Here is a 21,990-nt window from a genome sequence, read left to right as displayed (position 1 = left end):
CTTTGCTTGTATAAGAGTATGCATGCATGGTCATTTTCCCAAGAGGGTGAACTCTAAAGTCATAGCTATTTCCTTTTATTCCTTTTCAACCCAGTTTGCATTCACAGATGAACCCGAGAGCTGCCATATTACTTGATGTGGCTGACACACATTGCCTAGACAATACCCAAAATCCATTCTACTTTCTAGAGTAAATGCAAATACCCAGAGAACTGTTGTCAAGTCATTTCCTAATAAAACCACTTTATATAATATAGAAATTTCATCTCACTCATTGGTAATTTGTTCCTGGCAGGGCAAAGTGAAAAAGCGATTAATTCTACACATTTTTGATAAACTGCCCCAAAAACATTAATAACATTTTGCTTGTAAAAAAAACCCTCTCTCTGTGCACTTGTATTTATCAGAGAATGATGTGATAGCAGGGTCCCATTGCCCTTTAACATTGCTATTGTTGTGACAGTTAAATGACAGTCAGGCAGATCAATGCAGTCAAAGTTGTTTTGGGAAAAGGAATGTGGTTTTATCATTTGGATGTTGAGAGAATCAACTTCAAAGCTGTTGGCCTGAAAGCAATCATGGCCTGGAGTCTAGTTAAAGCAGAGGTGCCAGGAGATAGAGATCATAGACTAGATGTGGATGTTTAGCAGGTGCTGTGCAGCAGGACAACTTCATTGATGCTTTCAGCAGGATCAATCAGATCAAGGCAATATACATTTTTGTGCCTGGGGTGCAAACTGGTTGTTGTGCACTGAAGACATAAAGAACTTTCTCTAGGCAAAGCTAGCTTTAAACATATTCTAACTGTGATTGATAGCTGCAAGGCTCAGAGGTTTTCTTAGGATAAAAGAATGTGACATCTTAAAATACAAAATTTTAAAAAATGGCATTTGCCTAAAATTATGCGCAAAGTTTGGACTATTTGCTTGGCACAAACAGGCCTGTCAGCTTCTTTCGGTCATGAGCTTCTAGTTGAAGCTTGAAAAGGATTCAGTGGAGTGAAATGTACTTGTGCTGCAGAACATAACACTTTATCAAGGTGAATGCAATACTAAGGGGCCGATTCACTAACTTCTAGTGAAGGATTCGAAGTAAAAAACTTCGAATTTCGAGTAGTTTTTTGTGCTCCGACTATCGAATTGGCGTAAATTCGCCTGAGTAGAATGATTCTAATAGATCGAGCGCAAAAACGCTGCGACTATTCGCCATTCGATAGTCGAAGTACTGGATCGAGCGCAAAAACGATGCGACTATTCCGCCCATTCGATAGTCGAAGTACTGTCTCTTTTAAAAATACTTTGACTGCCTACTTCGCCACCTAAAACCTACCGAATTGCTTTAAAAGCCTATGGGAAAGTCCCATAGGCTTGTTTTCCAAGTTTTTGATCGAATAAAAAGGCATTCGATCAAATGAAAATCCTTCGAGCGAATATTCGATCGGGCGCCTATTCGCCTGGCGAATATTCGCCAATTCGACTATTCGCCATCGCGTAAATTCGCCCGAATTGTCTATTCGATTCTATTCCCCAGTCGAATTTCGAGGGATTTAACCCCTCGAAATTCGACCCTTGATGAATTTGCCCCAAAATAAAGATAAAAATCACTGCATGTAACAATTATCTCTTTGTCTCTTCTCATAAAAAGCAGTAAGAGACAATGACCACTGATCATGCCCCATTCTTTTCCAAACAGAAAATAAGAAAGAACATTTTGTTTCCTAAAACGAATGGTTGCTAAGTTTAAAATTGTCACCTGATACAATGTGGCTGCCGGGTCCAACACTCACTAAGGGGCCCATTTACTAACAATCAAATTAGTAAAAACCCCGAAAATGTCTAATACAAAACGTCACCAGATGAAAAATGTTGCGGTCCTATAGAAGTCAATGGGAGCAGTGCTGATCCTATTGGACCGCTGGACTTTTAGAGGTTTTTAGATTTTTGTTTCGCTAGGAATTGTCCCAAAAACTCAAATGTAAAGATATTCGTATTTTTTAGCGTATCGTTCAGCTTATTTTTCATTTGTATTTTTTCTATTCGGATCTTTTAATAAATGTCATGACATTCGTGGTTTTAGAGACAGTGAATTTAATCATGGTTTCAAAACCCTGACCTTTGATAAATAGGCCTTCTGGAGTATTTGCATCTATAAGCAGTTTTACATAATACACGCTGTGCTTTGTTCCACCTAACAATCAAGTACAGCAATCATACCTCGTGAATGAAAAACCTTTTGTCTCTCTCCCATAATGATGGCCATACAATAACCTCTTGGAGCTGCTTGTATTTCTGAGACTTATCGAGCCATTTTACATTCCCCTCAAGGTCTCCTGGATGAAAAGGAACATCAAATTTGTTCAAAAATAGTTCTTGTGTTTCAGAAATGAAGTAATATTAGCATTTTAACCTTCATAAAAAACAGCGTGCATATTTTATATGTCCAAATCGGCAAAATGTGGATGCCCCTTTACCCAAACATATAGGAATAGTTTGAAGCTTCGCATGGTCTAAAAAATTTTATATTCGTTTCAAAACTTCGGGCGACATCGGAAAATGAAGTGCTCCGAGTGCCACCCGGCTGGCGATTTAGATTCTAGCAGGTGGAGAGCCAGTTCGGGGAGATTAGTTGCCCGAAGAAGAGGCATTTGGGCGACTAATCTCCCTGAATCTTCTCGTCTGCCTCTGCCCTTAAGATTCATAATCTACACCAGAGATCCCCAACCTTTTGAACCCGTGAGCAACATTCAGAAGTAAAAAGAGTTGGGGAGCAACACAAACATGAAAAATGTTCTTGGGGTGCCAAATAATTGCTGTGATTGGCCATTTGGTAGCCCCTATGTGGATTGTCAACCTACTTTGAGACTCTGTTTGGCAGTGGACCTGGTTTTTAAACAACCAAACTTGCCTCCGAGCTTGGAATTCAAAAATAAGCACCTGCTTTGAGGCCACTGGGAGTAACATCCAAGGGGTTGGTGAGCAACATGTTGCTCACGAGCTACTGGTTGGGGATCACTGATCTACACTATGTTATTAGAATAATTTATAAACCATGTGAAATTTGATGTTTGCCTCTACCCCTCCTTTAACACCATAATCTTATTTTACATAACATTGCTGTCTTCTGCCGGAACTAGCTGACGTTACACTTACCCTCCTATACTCACTTTAAGATCTATATCCCAATGTTAAATGTATCGTTTGCAGAGTACATGGAGGTGAGGATATATTCTGATTGGTTTACATGTTGTAACCTAAACCAAACAGAACTGAACAGAAAGCCGTTATTTGCATGATGCAGTTAATGTTTCCACTTTCCCTGGAAAGTGGATCGACACGGGGCTGGTACCAAGAGGCTATCGTCGTGTTTTATACTGCGTTTATGCCATTTATGATCAACAAAATTGTATTTTCAATTTCATGTCACAAAGGAAACTATGCGGTTTTCATAATCCTGAGCTAATAATCCGTTTCAAGACGTCAGCACCGGTATTTACTGCTTTTAAGTTTATTAAAAAATGCCATAATTAGGGCTATTTGGCTCTCGATCATGCTATTTCTGGAATGACTGTCATGCTTTCAAAGCAAGTTATTTAACCCCTGGTTCATTTGACATCACAAACGCATCCAGATTTTGTCACTTACGCAGTGAGCTCTCTACTTTATCTTTTGTGGAATAGATGGCGATTTTCTCAGTGGCGTCACTGCTTCGCTTCCAGATATTCTTTAGGAGTAGTGGGTAGCGAGTGAGTCGGTGTAAAGGTGCCACTAGCAGGTCTGAGAGACGTAGCCGTTTACACTGCTCGTGTTGTTCACACCACTACTAAAAACAAAACAGCACTGGTTACAACATGAGCATTTATGCATCTATACATAGACATTTGTTATCATCAAGCTTCTACAGTATGTAAGCATAAAGATCCACTTCAAATATCAATATTTGCTAAGTTTTAATTATCACTTTCTACAGCAAGCCAACAGTTAATACTGTATATAGGTCACCAACTCTAAAGATAATTATAGTTCTTATGAGAGTTTATGCACAAGGTGCCATGATATGCTGCAGCACTCTACTGATTACAATGCAGAAGAGGGAAAGGGACACATTACTTTAAGATAGATGGCAACGTCGTCTCGCTGCTTGATGCTTTCCAGGTAAATGACAGCCGACGTATAATTCATGCAGTAAACCTGGTGGCTGAGACAGAGGTTGTCCTTGAAATGCTGAAAAAGCAACCGAGACAGCAAACTTTACATCAATAAAATCATATTCATATTAGATTTTGCTGAAGACCTTAAAGCTGATTTGTCCAAAACTTGTTATTTTCTTCTGATGAGACTTTAACATGAGACCAACCCCTTTGAAGCATCACATAAAAAGGAGTAGCTAAAGCAGATAGGTCACTAGTACAAGTGTAACAATAAAAGTAATTTATTCAAACTGACTACTGGTTTTTCAACTAATACACAATGTACATAGAGAACTCCTTCATTTTAATAATGACACCCTTTCTCTTTTACTAAGCACCTACTAAAAGATATCCAAATGGCCAAATGTCGGTTAAGACATTTTTTAATGTAATGTGTTACCCCACTAGATAACTGAGACCTAGGAATGTGATTAGGGATAGAACCTTTTCCATAGGAAAAAATAAGACCAGCCTTTACAGCACTGTTATCGTTCCTCTCTATTATTAACATTGGTATGTTGCTGGGCTACACTGATTGCAAACTGATTGCTTTTAACTCAAATGCAACCACAGCCCTTCTAGCTGGGTTTAATAGATTTTTCACATCTGATCATTTCAACCTACACATATAAAAGGCAAAACTTTCACTTATCTGGGCTACAATTTTCGAGGACATACAGATAGGAACACTGAGCACTACACCTACCTTTGTTAGCAGGCCTGCCAGTGGGAGAGATGAGGCTGAACATCCTAGCTCTCTGCTTTTGATAGTGTTGAGTAGGCCAGTAGCAAAATTAAGGCTCTCCTGTGGAAAAGAACAAGGGCAAATTATTTTCCCATACTGTGGTTATGTCAGCAATAAATAATGTACTGTATGTTGAAATATACAAATGTTTCTCTTGTTTATTCCCTTTAAGGAGCAACAAACTTAAAAGGCTCTTACTTTGTGAGATACATTGGCAGAATATTGTATGTTATCTCTGATCAGAGTATGCGCTACCCCCGTCTTGTTCAGGGGTGTATAAAAATATTTTCTTGCAAACACCCAACCCATCACCATTGCAGAGGAAAGAAAGGATCCACATTAATCTTGTTGCTCCTACCACTCCACTCTCTATGGGGTAATTGAAAGGAGCAAATCCAAAGGGTATCTCTGTATAAACATAAAAATAGTCATACTAGAAGACCCCAGCATTGTTTTCTAACACTGCCTCTGATTCCTATGCATAAAGCTCAGGGTTTCACATGACCTTCCAAACACGTATAAGAAAGCAGACCTGGCATGAGGGAAGGTATGGGTCATGGTACATCCATATACCCTATATCCATATAGTATCCCTTGCGGAATTGTCTATACCACAAATTTTAAGAGGATTGGGAAAAGGTGGTTGCAACAAGTTCAGCCCCTAGTTTGTGTAACAGATCAGTGATTTACATAAACAAATTTGTAGAGCAAATGCATTTGGAACCCAAAGCAAACTGGAAAGATTAATTCAGCCCTTTTTATCAATTTCCAATTAAGTGTATCGTACTCTACTCAGGGCTGGGAGCTAGAATCCTGTTAAAGTTTATTGCAATTGTTTTTCATTATTTGAATACTTAATTAAGGCCATTCTTTTACATTAAAAGCTTTGACATTTGAGGTGTTTTGATTACCCCACCTTAACACTATCACCCCCTCTCCCCATTCACTCCTCATATCCAGTCACTTATTAAATCATGCCACTTCCACCCAAAGAACATATCCAAAAATACGATCATTTATCACCCAAGATGCTGCCAAAATTCTTATTCACTCACTCGTCATATCACGTCTAGACTACTGTAACTCTCTTATAATTGGCCTTCCCCTCCAGAGACTGTCACCTCTCCAGTCCATAATAAACACTGCTGTGAGGCTCATACACCTCAGCAACCACTCTGCCTCGCCATTCTGTCAATCCCTGCACTGGCTTCCACTACCTCTCAGAATTAAATTCAAATTAATGACCCTGACATTCAAAGCACTTCATAACTCTGCCCCACCCTACATCTCTGATCTCATCTCTATATACTCACCCAACCGCTTACTACGCTCTTCTACTGACCTGCTACTCAACTCTTCTCTCATTATCTCCTCACATGCTCGCATTCAACACTTTGCAAGGGCTGCACCACTCCTCTGGAACTCTCTCCCACAGTCTGTCCGACTTTCTCCCAACCTTTCTGCTTTCAAGAAATCTCTGAAAACGCACTTCTTTCCAGAAGCCTACCCTCACTCTGCTTAACTACCAGACGCAACACCACATACAGTACCACATTTTTCGCCCACTTAATTCGATCTTGCCCACTCCCACACCTTGTGTATTACTTTAGAGTGTAAGCTCTTTCGGCATAGGGCCTTCCTCACCTTTTGTACTGGTATTGATTGTGATGTATGTAACTCCATATGTTCTTTGTATATAATTCATGTGATTTAGTTGTATAATCACATTTACTTTACAGCACTACGCAATATGTTGGCGCTATATAAATACATGTTAATAATAATAATAATAATAATTATCATTACTATGCGCTTCCCATCACAATAATGGAATGCACGAGGAGCACTACTCTCCCAACATTTGTCATGCAAAAATGAGCCAGTGTATCTGAGATTTTGTCTCAATTTTCTGCCACACATTATCCATTTTCTTCTTAATGCCGAAGGCAAGAAGTAATTGTTATAAAGGCCAAGAGAGGACACTTGGGTAGGAAATGGAGGCTCCCAGGGCAAAGCTGCAGCTTGCTAATCATTCCCTGAAAAAAAGATTTACCTGCAATAGTTCCTCAAGGTTGGCAAATAGCCTCCCCAAGTCCACATCTAATAAATGGTCATTGCTCTGCAAATGCTGTAGTGCATTAAAAAATACCTACAATATAAAAAAAATGAACACTGATATTTATGGCATGAGTGACTTGTGTTTTAACAAACCATATTTTAGCAAATCACTTCCAGACATTTGTTGTTGGTAAGTTTTAATGTATCTCCCACTGTAACATTACAGATGAGGTTGAAAGAAGACACACACCCTTTACTATTCCTTCTTAGCTACTAGTTTATAATAAAGTATGTCAAAACTTCAGTCTTAAGCTGTCTCTAATGAGCTACAAACTGACAGAAAACCCTTCTTGATTCCAGTAGCAATAAATAATTGTAATTTTCAACAACTGTACGATTAGGTCATTAACTTGGGGGTTTCCCTTGCCCTGTTTAACTTCAAATATTAGTTACCATTCATTCTATTTTTGGGCTTTAATTTCACTGTAAAATATGACTTAGTGAAAAGCAATGGCGCACCATTTTAAATAAAATCAAATGAGAAGAAATAAGGAACAAACACAAAGGCACTTAATATACAGAGGAGGGTATGACTCCCGGTGCCAGTGTCCCTTTAAGAATCACCCAATCAAATGAAGTGTGCTACTAACATATTTCCAGTTTTATTACTTGAGACTTCTAACTGAGATGGTACTTACTTTTTTCAGAACTAGCAAATGATCTAGGTAGTAAGTGCACTCAGAGGTAAAAAGCTCCCATATAGACTCCTGGTGCCTTCTGTTTGATTTCTGAAGACTCTCCATTTTCTCTGCAGTGTACATACTTAGAACTTCATGCCATGTTTTGTCCTAGATACCAATTGTACATGAATATTTATTATGCTGGTATATTTTGTCACCTAAATCACTCAGTGCCTAAGCCAAAAGGGATGGATTTAATTACTTAAAAGACAATGTATTCATATTACATACCACTGTAGCATGACATATAGCATTGGCTGTTGGCACTCAGCAGAAACATTGATCTCCCTACTGAAATGAATTGGGCAGAATAATATGTATTATATAGTGTGAACAGAAAAGGCTACCTTATTGCAGTAATTAGTCTGTTCACATCATAGGACAATTTATCATCCAATGTTGTAGTAGAATTCCCTATAGAAACAGTCCTAGGACTAAATGCTCATGTTGTATCAACACGGGGGGCCCATTTACTTAGCTCAAGTGAAGAAATAGAGGAAAAAACCTTCGAATTTCGAATGTTTTTTTTGGCTACTTTGACCATCGAATGGGCTACTTCGACCTTCGACTTCGAATCGAACGATTCAAACTAAAAATCGTTCGACCATTCGATAGTCGAAGTACTGTCTCTTTAAGAAAAAACTTTGACCCCCTAGTTCACCACCTAAAAGCTACCGAACCCAATGTTAGCCTATGGGGAAGGTCCCCATAGGCTTCCTAAGCATTTTTTGGTTAAAATCCTTCGATCGAACAAATAGCGCTAAATCCTTCGACTTCGATATTCAAAGTCGAAGGATTTAACTTCGACAGTCGAATATCAAGGGTTAATTAACCCTCGATATTCGACCTTAAGTAAATTTGCCCCAAAGTAATCATTCAGTAACACAGTTTACTGACTGGAATAATATTGTCATTTTACCTTAAGAATGTACAGTTCATTTCCTGTGAAGTCTTGGATCTTAACACTTGACAGACAGTTTTCCAAATCGGACATATGCTTTTGCTTTCCTTTCGTTAGCTAAAGGATAAAAATGTCAAATTTAAAGGTCTATATTATCATATTAAAATTATTGAATTATCATTTAAAAAGTCATACAGAAAAGGCACACAGCAAAGTGGAGTGGAGGTCAGCCCGAAGAGGTGTTCTGTGTGCCATTAGCCTAAGATTAATTGCAGCATAACATCTAAAGGAAGGGAAGGTTCAACTTTGCAGCTAGCCTTAATTACTTAATTACAACACAACCAGCAATTCACTGGTCAATAGGTTTGCCTCATAATAGAGCTTGTTAGCTGGGAATTTAATCTGCCAGACCTTTAGAAAAAATAATGATATTATAGTCAAAGCTTGCTGGCTTGACCTTTTAATTTTTTGATGAATTCTTACTTTTCAAATGCATTGAAAAAGTTCATATTGAAGGGATATTGTATATATTTTAGGCAAGACTCTACTCACAGTTCCCTTCTTAGAAAATGGCCACTTTGGTTTCTTGGAATCTAGGACAAAAAAATAAAAAAGATAAAATTAAGTATAAAAACATGGAGATTTGTGCTAGTTTTTGTACTCAAAGCCATTTATTAAATGAGCCCTAAAGACTTTCCATTTTAGAAGATGTAAAACAATTCAACCTATGACAGGTTATTACATTTTATAACATGTACATTTAGGAAATTAGAAGTACAGCTATATTCTAGCAATAAACAATGCATCATAAAAATTACAGTAGGGATTAACAATTGTACTTCTTGAGCGGTTGTTTTGGCTTTATAAATACACCATCTAAGCAAAACAGGTCACTAGAGCATACATGACATCATATATCCCTAAAAGAGAGTTATTCTGGAAACAAAAATGGAATGTGAGCTTAATGTAATGGAAATAAGAAACTTTCTAAATATTTTTATTAAAAAACTCGGCATAGTTTCTGAAATAATCATGTTGTTGTTTACTACTGCCCTCTTAGTAATTGTCCTCTATACAGGTAGAAATGAACTTTTTTCATACAAAGCATATATTTCTTTAGTTTTCATGATAGTTCCCCATTTAGTTTAGAATACATCATCTATACAATGCATGAGTGATGTCACATTATTATCATGTTACTGTTGTCTATGACTGTAAAATCTTAATATTTATTACTATAAATAGTATTAATTACAGGAGAGTCTAACACTTATGCAGGGTTTGAAGCCTGATCACAATGATGTGTTTCTTCTATAGCACCCATAGGAATCCAAAGGGCACATTTTATCTGGTAATCATATTCATTTCCTGATTAAAGATATTTAAGAATCTTATGCCAAAGACCCAAAATGAAAATATACATGGACCCACAACTTTCTACACATAACTTTTTTTTCGAAGGAAAAAAGGAATGTGAATATTGCGCTGTTTGTGGGGTCCTAACGAGTGGTTCGGCTGATTACACTCTGATAATAAAGGTCAGGAGAAAATGACCATGTGCATGTGGCCACTTATGGTAGGTAGGATGCAAAACTACAAATAAGGAACAGGAAATAAACTGAAAGAGCATTACTTCAGGCACAATTAACAGATAAGTGGCAGAATATGAATCAAGAGGAACAGACTACAGTGACTTCCCACTTCCCTTTTCTTTATCTTTCAGCATTATAATATATTTCAAAGCCTATTGTACTTCACTGAATGTGGCCCAGGCACCATACAACAATTAAATTGCTCAATAGTTTGCTACAATGTGATGAACAGGCATATATAGCCAGAGAATGCCATCAGATAATGGTTATAGGACTTGGTTTAAAGGCACAGCATGGAATTATGGGATCCCAATCTAACTGACTAGTCAGTAAGCATTAAGCTGTTAATAAGTTGTGTTAGTTAACTAGGAATGTGTAGAAATGTATTGAGCCTTCTATAGTATTGATTGACTGCCCCCCATTCCTTCCTTCCTTTTTGTTTCCTTCTACTCAAAAGAAAGAAAGAGGGAAAAAAACAAGAAAAGCTCTGCTCTACAATGCAATAGGAAACTACAACTGGCATGTGCACAGGTTGTTCACCTTTAAATTAACTTTTAGTATGATGCAGAGAGTGATATTCTGAGACAATTTGCAATTGGTTTTCCTTTTTTATTATTTAGCTTTTTATTCAGCAGCTTTCCAGTTTACACTTTCAGCAATCTGTCTGCTAGGGTCCAAATTACCCTAGAAACCATACATTGATTTGAATAAGAGACTGGCATATGAATAGAAGAGGGCCTGAATAGAAAAATGAGAAATGTTTGCCAATAATTCAAAAAAAGAAAAAATTGAAAGATCAATTGAAAAGTTGCTTAGAAAGAGTTTGCAGGCACAAACAGATTCTGGAGTGAAAAGTGAAAGTATGCATTTTTTGGCGCAAAATCAGTTCTGTGTATAGCTTTTCTCTGTCTTTGTAGAAAAACCCCTAGTTTAGATTTGGTTCTGGTTCTGCAAAGAAGAACATAGTAATCAAAACACCCCTCCCTGCCATCAGTCCATTTTCATATCATGGTAATTGGGAAGCATGCTACCTTAAAGCACAACATAGTGCCATGAAATGAGTGTTCCTCAGTAACACTAACTTCTCCATCAGAGGATCACAAAAAAAGGTTCTTTGCACCACTATTCTTAGAACAAATACAGTAAAACCCCCAGTTTTACAGTTTTCAGGGGACCAGGGGAAAAAGATGTAAAAATCCAAGAAAATGTAAAATCAACAAAAGGTATTATGCGTTTTGTATTGGTGGGACCACAAAAAAAAAGTGTAAAATGAGGAAAAAGTTAAAGGGAATGCAAAATATTTTGTACCTGTATTTGAAAGCCATGTAGAGTGATACATGTAATCAGAGGCTCCATCAGACACCAAAAGATCACCAGGAAACACTTCTAGGCCAGGCAAGCTTAATACCACAGAACTGCGTCTTCGTTCAAGCAGCCTTTGAAAAAAACAGAAAGACCAGAATTTAAAGGAATGCTGATACTAGAGGGTTCATTTACAATGACCGGGCTGCGATCTGAACATTACATCCTCTGCCACGCTCTCTACGTTGAAAATGTCTGAAAATTCTGATCAATGGATAGGACAGACGGATGATAATGTGCACATGAAGCACGGTTTGCAGGTTCCATGAGACATTGTTTGCCAATATATGTAAAGCTGGTCGTTCAATGTAAGTCTTCAAAGGAGCATGTGAAGGCAACAGATACACTTAATAGAATAAGTAAGACTAACGTGTTTTAATAAAACTGAGATATAGAAATCACACTAAAAATGGTACCATGTGAGAATAAATGCACTGAAATTACTGTTGATCATTACTCATTAATACGGTATATTTTTCATTGAATTGGTGTTTATTTAATTACAGACACCAAAACCTGTTGTCACTGCTTTACAGGGCAGGTGGAATGCTTGAAAAATATATGTTTGTAAGGTCTTGTGTTAGGTTACATTGCATTTAGCTGGTATTTAATTAAATTCTAACTGCATGCTTATTAAACAAGTGGTTTCATTTACCCATCTGAGTCTTCATAATTAAAAAATCCTGTACCATGTCCTGACAGTGAGCCATTGGTAAGAATTAGAGCTCACTCGCTTTTCTACGACTTTTAACCTACAAGGAACGGCATGAAGAATGTTACCAAAAATAATACTAACAATAGAATGGACAAAGGTTTTAAGATTCCTTTTGATGAAGTGGAATTGATTTAATAGATAAACAAGAGGTGTGTAGGTTGTGAAACTTGCTGTCATTCCAGTGAAAGATACAAAGATGAAGTAAAGCAAATACAAATATTGATCAAGTGAAATCAGCTACACAACTACCTGTAAATGTCTGATACGCCATTTGGCTTTGTACATTGGGATGGCTATAGTTTCTACCAAGCAATGCTCAATTGTGCAAGACAATGGGCAACATCCTACAATAAATATATAAGGAAATTATTCTGCTGTATATAACTATATTGTGTATACCTGTTTCTATGATATTTTTAGAGAAATGCCAGGCTATATGAAAATTTTTGGCAACACCTGTGTGACACCTGTAAGCTTCTAATACAATACAATACTCACCATGGGAAAATATGATAAATCTGTTCGTTCAACTTATTCTGACACAATGTAAACAACAAATTATGTCATCCATGACCTTGATTTTCTTGACATTTTTTTAGTGGTACATTGCCTAAGCTTAAAGGACTGACTCACACAGGACACTTAGGCTGATGCCACAAAGGCTGAATCAATGCAAACTCTCGCTTTTCTGCATCGAAATCCACTGCGTGTTCCTGCATCCAGGCCGACACAATGGTTCTGAGCAGAAGTGATCCTAGAGGGGGCGGGCCCTGGTGCGTGATGCGCAGCCGGGCCCCGTCCCCCTCCGTACGGCCGCATTTGTTGTGGCGCACAGACTGCCGGGGGGCCCTGAGGGGGTGCTGGCCCGCTCGCACCCCCTGCTCCCCCGGTAGTTCCGCCACTGGTTCTGAGGGCAAGCAAGGTGGAAGGCTGATGCCAGCATAGATACTGCAAAGTCTCACATTTCTTTGCCAAAAATGAACAGAGAAGAGGATTCTGCTAGCAGCGAGGGGCTGTAATCGGCCTGTGGATTTCAGCAGACTGGCCTGTCTGGCCCTAGCCTAAAGGTGGCCATACACGGGCAGATAAAGCTGCGGATATCGGTCGTCTGGACCAATTTGACAACTTATCTGCCCGTGTATGGGGGCGTCTGACGGGTCTTCCCAATCAATATGTGGCCATGATATCGATCGGGAAGGTTTGATTTTTAACCGACGACCCATCGGAGCCCCTTGGCGTATCGTAATTTGATCATTCGGCCATACTGCTGAACGTTCGGATTACCCCCGATATAGCCATGCCGTTAGTGGCATATTGGGGAAAGATCCGCTTGTTTGGCAATGTCGCCAAACGAGTGGATCTTTCAGTCTATGGCCACCTTAAGAGAGTAAATGGACCAATTCAACCAGCACTTTGGCTTAACATCTGCAAACTATTAGTCAAAGAGCATGTTGAACATGTTTGCTGAAGGGAACATCCATCTTTAAGCAACACAAAAGTATTCTAAGTACTAATGGTTCTTCCTTAAAGTGTGTCTTTTATGTACATATTTACATAGTATCTAATGGACAGAAAACTTGAGTGTTTCCTACTCTCATGAAGCCAGATTTATGTGTAGAGGAAGATCTGAAGACAAAAATCTTTCCCAAAAGTAAGAAAGACAAGAGCTGGTTCTGAGGTTTGTCGCACTTGTCTCAGGTCCATAATGGGTTGCAAAATAGGCCCTGGCATACCAAGTACACAGATCCCCACACAATAAATAGTCACTGTCTATAGCATCTTACAGCAGCCCCTCTGGCATTTGCCAGAATCTACAGATTGCCAGGGCAGTCAATCTCGTCTGTGCTATACATGCACTATTCATATTTATTAAAAAGACAATGAATATGTGTGGTTCAGCATAACCTCAAAGTTTTGCAAAATTAACCTATGACACTGTGGGTTATGAAATTAATCTGAACATAAGTTTTGCCTATTGATTTATTTGAGAGCAATATTTTTTCTTTTTGTTATTTGCGTTAAACAGGGAAAATGGAAAAATTAAAACTACTTTATGTTTCCATCTTCCTGGTTCTTGTAAGGCAGTCATTCAGATATTCATGTTACTCAAAAGTTGTACATAGTTGTATACTGCCCCATGAAAGATAAATTCCATTATCAATGTAATATTTAGAAAGAAACACTTTAATACTTACCTTGAGTGTTGTAATGCTTTAATCTAAAAGACAGAAAAACAAGAATGGTTTACTATTCCATTCATGCAGTAAATGAAAATACAGGTATGGGAAATGTTATCTGGAATGCTCATGAGCTGGGGGTTTTCGGATAAGGGATCTTTCTGTAATTTGGATCTCCATACCTAAGTCTACTAGAAAATCAATAGGATTGTTTTGCATTCAATACAGATTAATTATATCTAGGTTGGGATAAAGTACAAGGTACTGTTTCATTACTACAGAGGAAAAAGAAATCATATAAAAAAATTGATATATTTGATTATAATGCAGTATTATTCAGAGCATTCTGAATAACTCTGAATGTGATTTGAATCCATATAATGAATCTGCTAAAAATGTTTTAGAACATCTATCAAACAAAGGAAAAAATAAAAATTGTGCTTTTGCCTAACTTATCACATAAGTTATTTTCACATGTGTAAATGATATCATCTATTTCCAAAATTATCACCACACCATGGTAAAATTGTTGCCAAGTGTTATCAAGTACTACCATCATACAAAAGTTTTAGTGGGCAGGATTTAAAGGGAAGCTATACCTCTGATTAAGCACACAGAACGATGGGAAAGAAAACTAAGATAGTAATTTCTACGGCTGATATGTGCAATTTTCTTGTCCTACAAGCTAGTGTTCATACTGCAAGCAATGGCGAGGCAAATGGATCTCTTCACTCTTTCGCAAACAACAATTTGTTGTTATTATAGACAATGTAATTCCACCTATGTAAACTGGATACATTTCAGTCAATTTTGTTATTATACTTTGTGTATTTATCTCCTACATTTTCCACAGTGCTTCTTCCTAGGTATGTTAATCAGTTGGCTTCTGCTATATTGTTTCAATAGTCACATACAAGAAAGATAATTCTTTCAACAGTAATTGCGTTTTTACATACAGTTAGGCCCATAAATATTTGGACAGAGACAACTTTTTTTTCTAATTTTGTTTCTGTACATTACCACAATGAATTTTAAATGAAACAACTCAGATGCAGTTGAACTGCAGACTTTCAGCTTTAATTCAGTGGGTTGAACAAAAAGATTACATAAAAATGTGAGGAACTAAAGCCTTTTTTTTAACACAAAAAAAAAGTTGTCTGTCCAAATATTTATGGACCTAAAGGTGGCCATACACGGGGCGATAAAAGCTGCCGACAGACCGTGTCGGCAGCTTATTGGCCCGTGTATGGGGCCCCCTGACGGGCTTCACCAATCGAGATCTGGCCGAAAGTCGGCCAGATCTCGATCGGATGGGACAGAAAATCCCGTCGGATCGCGGCTACATCTATTCGTTGATGCAGTCCTGCGATCCGACCACCCGCTAAGGCCTCGTTAGGATCCGATCGTTGGGCCCTAGGGCCCACGATCAGATCAGCCCGATATTGCCCACCTCAAGGTGGGCATATCGGAGGGAGATCCGCTCGTTTGGCGACATTGCCAAACGAGCGGATCTCTCAGTGTATGGGCACCTTAACTGTATGTATACTACCAGACCATAATCTCCACATTATTGTGCAGGCTGCTGCATGATATCATTATATCCACTATTTTCTATTCCTGCTCTAATATCATATCTCCATGTCCTGATATCCAATTCAACAGACTTTGGCTTGTCACAAAATACACTGGTTTCATGACCTTTTGCTTTAAAGGAAAAGGAAAGGCAAAAAAATAAAATCCCATTTTTACTTTCTTTAATGAAAAAGAAACCTTTCTCCAATATACTTTAATTTAAAAATGTGTACCGTTTTTATAAGAAACCTGACTGTATGCAGTGATATTCTCCCTTCATTTACTGCTGTGGATAGGAATTGTCAGATGGTCCCTAACTGCTGAGCAGGGAAATAATCATACTTATGAACAGCAGGGGGAGCCTCTGCCTTACTTCCCAGCCATGCAGAACTCAAGCAGCTTTGTTTATGATGATCCCTAAGCAGCCCAGACCACACTGAGCATGTGCAGGGTCAGGGTCAGGCATAGATGTTTAACAAAGTTACAAGATAACAGCCCCCTGTGGCCAACTTTGAAAGGATAAATCATTTGTTTGATTAGGCTTGTGGTGCTTATGTTTAGTATACAAAATACAACATTTCTAGCCTTATTCTATTTTAGATTTTATTTTTTTGCCTTTCTTTTTCCTTTAAGGGCAGAATTTTTTTTGACAAGAAAAGCTGCCCTTTTCAGGTAGAAGAGCACAATTTTGTTCTCCTACTCCCGCCCTTGCCCCAATACAGTGGTAAGCTCTGGGGGTCAGCACTGGTCAGGCCTGAAGAAGTATTTCAGTACTGAACAGCCTTTTGTTGGACCAAATAAATGTTTTTTTTACTTGTACAAATGCAAGTTGTGGTATTGTTCATAATATTTATATGTATTGTATTATACAGTGCAAAGTAAACAAAGTACTAAACACATGCCCTTTTCACACCACAAAAGTTAAACAGAGTGTTTCCAGGACTGCTAGTCCTGGGTGTTTCAGGTTTACCTAAGGCATCTCAGGTGGATAATTAAAAAGGCAGCTCAAGTCAGAAGGGAGAGCTCCAGTCTGGGGAAGACACAGGGAAGCTGTCTGTGTGAACTCACTTAGAGATTTTGAATCACTACAAATTTGGCACTTTTTCCTTCATTTTCTCTCTTTGGGAGACAGGCCTACTACTGGTTAGTTAGGAAAACTGACCTGTGTTAGTTATAAGCCCAGTAAGTGGCAAGAATTTTATTTTGAACTGTTTAGTCAGTTTATTTGTTGTAAGTGAAAATAAACACGGGCGGAAAGAGACCTCTCATGAGTTGTGATTGTGCCTTAGGCAGCTTTACCCCCAGAAAACTGGTCCCAAATACTTACTTCTTGACAAGAGGTATATGTTTCTCCTTTAGAGAGTGAGTGCCAACCTTATCTAATTGTAAATAACCCACGTTCTGTGCAACCACAAACAGTGATCACCACAAATATCATCAAACAATAATTGTGCCAGCATTCAAACAAAGAGGTGGTTGCTAGGAAAGTTTAACTCTGAATTGCTTTTAGAAAGAGTTACATGAACATGATAACAAACCATAATTTCCCTATACAAGTAATTGAACCTCAGATAGGCTAAAGGCCCAGAAACCACTCTACAGTAGTCTATAAATAAGACAAAGTATATGAGTACATAACTAAATGTCATAACCGCATAGGAGAGCAGAATGCTTTATTTTGTAGCCAAGACCAAAGCATGTAAAGTCTTCAGTCTTCAAAAATCCCACCAACTGTTTTGTAATAAAACGAGTGCAAAATGTGACAAGGGGGCAATGAAGAAGCATCCTGCTGTTGCTGGTACTCACTCCAAACCCTATTTTCACCCCACCCCCCATTATGCTTGGCATAAACCATGTGAGCAGAAGCTAATGTCTGCTTCTTGGAGAGGTGCAACTGGTGTCCTGTGGGTGGGCTGCTTTGCACAACTGGCTTTCCAGATATGTGCCTATATCATATAAAGGTTTTATATATTTATATTTATATATTTCTGGATAATGGGTTTCTGGATAATGGATCCCATACCTGTATTTAAAGGCAGAAATGCTTAATTTGGTCAATGCTACATTTGTAATTACAGTATCCTAAAAACATTATCAATAATATTGTTGGGTTACCCATTATACCCAGAAAACAAATAATTCTACACAAATTTTGCATGAATAACTACCAAAGTATATAGCCTTACTTTTCATATAACCGTCCTACTGCCTTATTAAACCTTACCTCGGTGCTTTGGTTGCTAGAATCATCATCATTATAGTTTTCTGTAGTGGGTTCAATAATATGACTGTTCTCTGGATTCACCACTGGCTGGTCACCAGCTGACAATGGACTGTGTAATCGGGTGTCATCTGTGCAATTATCATTCATGCTTTCCTCTGGGCCTTTTGTAATAGTAGCTCCATCGTTTTCAGAAACAGACAGCCCTTCTGGGTTTTCAGAAGAAGATGGTGATATAGAGACTGTACATTGGGGACTCCATGGTGGGCTGTCCCACAGATGCCCAGCTAAATTATTTAAAGCAGATTGCTCTTTTGAGGTTGGGAACTTGGTAACATCAAAAATGTCTTGCAATGGCATAAAATGCCCAGGTGTGTTTTTTCTTAGCCGTCTTAAGGTAGGAGAAGTAGAAATCCTTGCAGGAGCTTGTCTATCAAATTGAAAAGGTGTGTTATAATTTCCATCAGCCTCATTAGGAGGAAACATTAAAATAAGGGGAGAGATATTGTGAATTTTTCTGTGTAAAGTTTCTGTGGTAGGCTTTGCATGGTCTGGACATATGTGTACATCTTTTGTCATGGAATCACCCCCTGATGTGTGCACTTCACCAGATGGATCAATAAGTTCACACACTGTTCCATTTCCAACCTTCATTGCATGTGCAGTAGTGTTAAAAATCTCTTTATTCATCACAGAAAAGAACATATGCAGAGGTTCCTCCATGTTAAGGCATCTCTTAGCATTCAGAGTTTCTGTGTAAAGAGGTAATAATGGTCCATTAATTACAAAGAAAATAAGCAACAATCAACCAACAATAAGACTTATCGTAGTTGTCATATGACTGTACGAGCTAAAGTCACAGAATAATTTTTGTATCACAAAACTGGACATAAAACAATAAATATATGGAAATCTAATATATACACATATGCACACTTACTGTAACTTTTGAGTAGCCTTCTTGCAGTGGCACAAGTGAGATCAGGGAGGGGAAAGGTAGGAGTGCGTAGCTCAATGCTGGATGGAAATCCAACACTTATTTCTAATTTACATATAAAAGGAGGCTAGCTTTTAAAAAATGTTTGAAGGTTAGATGGTGTTTTTGCAGATGGTGCTACAGTACCAGATATAGATATTCATGGGGTTTTTATGGCTCCCAAACTAGCTGTATGCTCCACAGGCTTCTTTTTATAACATCATTATTCCAATATGTCCAATAAGTCCCATCTGGTCAATACATTTGCCTTTTACGTGTTCCCTATAACAAAACTCGTTTTTATATGAGCCCACACTCACAATTTTATCTTTTCACTTTATAAATTCTCATTCAGAAAGGGCATATAGCTTGCATAGCAGTATTGTTTCACCCAAATGCTGCAGTACAAACTCCTAGAAATCTTCAGTACATTATCAAGTTGGCTGCTGCAGTTCACCAATCACAGAAATGCACATAGCAATATCAGTATATTACATTACAACAACTTACTATTTAAATAATTACTTTTGGGAGGTTGCAGACAAAAAAAAATCTTTTTTTTCCAGCTTGACTGTTGATCTGGAACACCAATTGTAATTTATATATTTTCTAAAAATGTTTCCATTTCATCTTGTCATGTAGATACAGTTGACACCACACCACTTTTATACCAGCCACGTATTGAATCAACATCCTGCATGGCTAATATAGCAAGTAATCCAGATGCATTCTGCACACACAAATAATTTATTAAAGTTGTCATGTGGCAACCCTACTTGTAAACAACAGTGCCCCTTCGTCTTTCAGTATCCCGTCTTCCCTCTTAAGCCACATTTGCCGCCCCTTTACCCATTTACATTTGTTTCCCACCTGGTTGTTAAGCTTCAGGGAATAATTTAGTGAATATAGTTTTGCGTACGTATTTTCACCCGTTGACAAATATAAAGTGTGTTTTTGGTGATTAATAGTGAATTGATTAGTATTACAACACATAGTTTACAATGGCACAGTTTTGTAATCTGCTCTGAAAGTGCTCTAGTCCATTCTACTTCCTACTACTTGTAGGATTTAATTTAATAACATTCCTACAAGCCTTGCAAAGCAATAACATTTATAATGACTGAGAACAAAAATTCCTAGTCAACACTGAAAGAATGTTATAGACACAGTTTTGTAAGCTGCTCTGAAAGAGCTCTAGCCCATTCTACTTCTTGAGTACTTGTAGGATTTAGTTTAATAATTTTCCTACAAGCCTTGCAAAGCAATAACATTTATAATGACTGAGAACAAAAATACCTAGTCAACACTGAAAGAATGTTATAGACACAGTTTTGTCAGACTATAAAGAAAAGAACTTTCTTAATAGGTTGCTATTCATGAAACAACACCATGAGTTTAAATAGTATTCTTTATTAGAGCACTATTACAATATACTTTCTGAATGCTTCTAGTTTGTATTACAAGTACAATTTCTTACTTATAATACTTAAACTCAATGGCTATTAATAACTACTTGTCAGTGCTTTGGTTTCCACAATTCCAAGAGAACTAGAAGGTTATTTCCAAATTCTGTCTATAAAGTTCATAACACATTATTGTCCTGAAGACTGTTAAGTAAACATATTAAAAATGACAGACGGTGGGTTTTTGGTGCTTGACATTGTATTAATGAATATTACAGAAGCTTCACAGAGGTACAATTTTGTTAGCTTCCATCAAAATGTTCTAGTTTATTTATCTTCTTGGGTATTTGGGATTTAAACCAGAAGGCAAATAGGTCTGTCTACAAACCTTACCAAGCAATAACATTTATAATCACTGAGAACAAGAATTCCAAGTCAACACTGGAATAATTGTATTAGAAAGGCTTTACTGAAAAACTGCAAAGAGCTTCAATTAGAATTTAAAAAAAAGAACTGCCTTAATTGGTTACCATCCATACAACACCAGACTTAATTAGTTTAAATAGTGTGTTTCTAAGCACTTTTGCAATATACTTCTTGATAGGAGTGCAGGTAGCCTAGGAGTTCATTTTACATGGAGAAAGTTACTCCTGTTTGAAGCATCTCATCTTATTGTGTGCTCATCTTGAAACCCAATGCTGGAGAGTTTAAACAGCTTCCATTAACATAACCAAGCTTTGAGGATCAATCACACCTTGATCTATCTATTATATGTATACCAGTAAACCCCCGATTCTCTAAAGAATCGTTAATGAAAGAATGGTAACAACAGTGAGGCAGCAAAATGCGATGGGTGCTGATTCACTCGGCATCCCCAGGCAGCAACTGGCGACGCTAATTTGTGGGGATGTAGAGTGAATCTGTGCCTATTGCTTGTTATTACCTATCTGCTATTAGAATTCTTAAATTTTGAGTTTATTGGTAGTAAAGTGTTACTGAAAAATTTCTTTATAAACAACATTTTTTGTGAAAATGTTCTCCTGTCCTTGAATGAGTTCTCCCTGGTGAGCTGTACTTAAAATCTTGACTTTAACATCAGATGAACGCTGCACTCTTGAAAATGCAACATAAAGTTGACCATGACCAAACACAGGCTCAGATAGGTAAATGCCGACTTTATCCAATGTTTGTCCTTGTGATTTGTTGATTGTCATGGCAAATGCAGCCTTAATGGGGAATTGTCGTCGTTTAAGTTTAAAAGGTAATTCCTGGTCAGAACTGGTAAGGTCAATTCTGGGAATCAAAACAGTATCACCGCTATGGGATCCTGTAAGCACTTCTG

The 21,990-nt window shown here is 37.8% G+C and overlaps 1 protein-coding gene across 1 annotated transcript in view; it reads right to left on the bottom strand.

Moving 5' to 3' along the window:
* plekhg7.L (pleckstrin homology and RhoGEF domain containing G7 L homeolog) overlaps nucleotides 1-21,990 on the bottom strand; it is a 33,920-nt gene that overhangs the window by 6,106 nt on the left and 5,824 nt on the right. The window contains exons 2-12 of the mRNA XM_018252382.2: nucleotides 18,273-19,021; nucleotides 14,495-14,517; nucleotides 11,531-11,658; nucleotides 9,183-9,223; nucleotides 8,649-8,747; nucleotides 7,688-7,837; nucleotides 6,985-7,080; nucleotides 4,893-4,991; nucleotides 4,107-4,220; nucleotides 3,642-3,816; nucleotides 2,214-2,329 (exon numbers count right to left, since the gene is read on the bottom strand). Coding sequence (XP_018107871.1) covers nucleotides 2,214-2,329; nucleotides 3,642-3,816; nucleotides 4,107-4,220; nucleotides 4,893-4,991; nucleotides 6,985-7,080; nucleotides 7,688-7,837; nucleotides 8,649-8,747; nucleotides 9,183-9,223; nucleotides 11,531-11,658; nucleotides 14,495-14,517; nucleotides 18,273-18,992 — 1,761 coding nt within the window. The 5' untranslated portion in view covers nucleotides 18,993-19,021. The remainder of the gene's footprint in view (nucleotides 1-2,213; nucleotides 2,330-3,641; nucleotides 3,817-4,106; nucleotides 4,221-4,892; nucleotides 4,992-6,984; nucleotides 7,081-7,687; nucleotides 7,838-8,648; nucleotides 8,748-9,182; nucleotides 9,224-11,530; nucleotides 11,659-14,494; nucleotides 14,518-18,272; nucleotides 19,022-21,990) is intronic.

This window comes from Xenopus laevis, chromosome 3L, assembly GCF_017654675.1.
Source record: "Xenopus laevis strain J_2021 chromosome 3L, Xenopus_laevis_v10.1, whole genome shotgun sequence".
In the NCBI taxonomy this organism is placed as follows: Eukaryota; Metazoa; Chordata; class Amphibia; order Anura; family Pipidae; genus Xenopus; species Xenopus laevis.
This window is presented reverse-complemented; position numbering and strand designations above follow the sequence as displayed.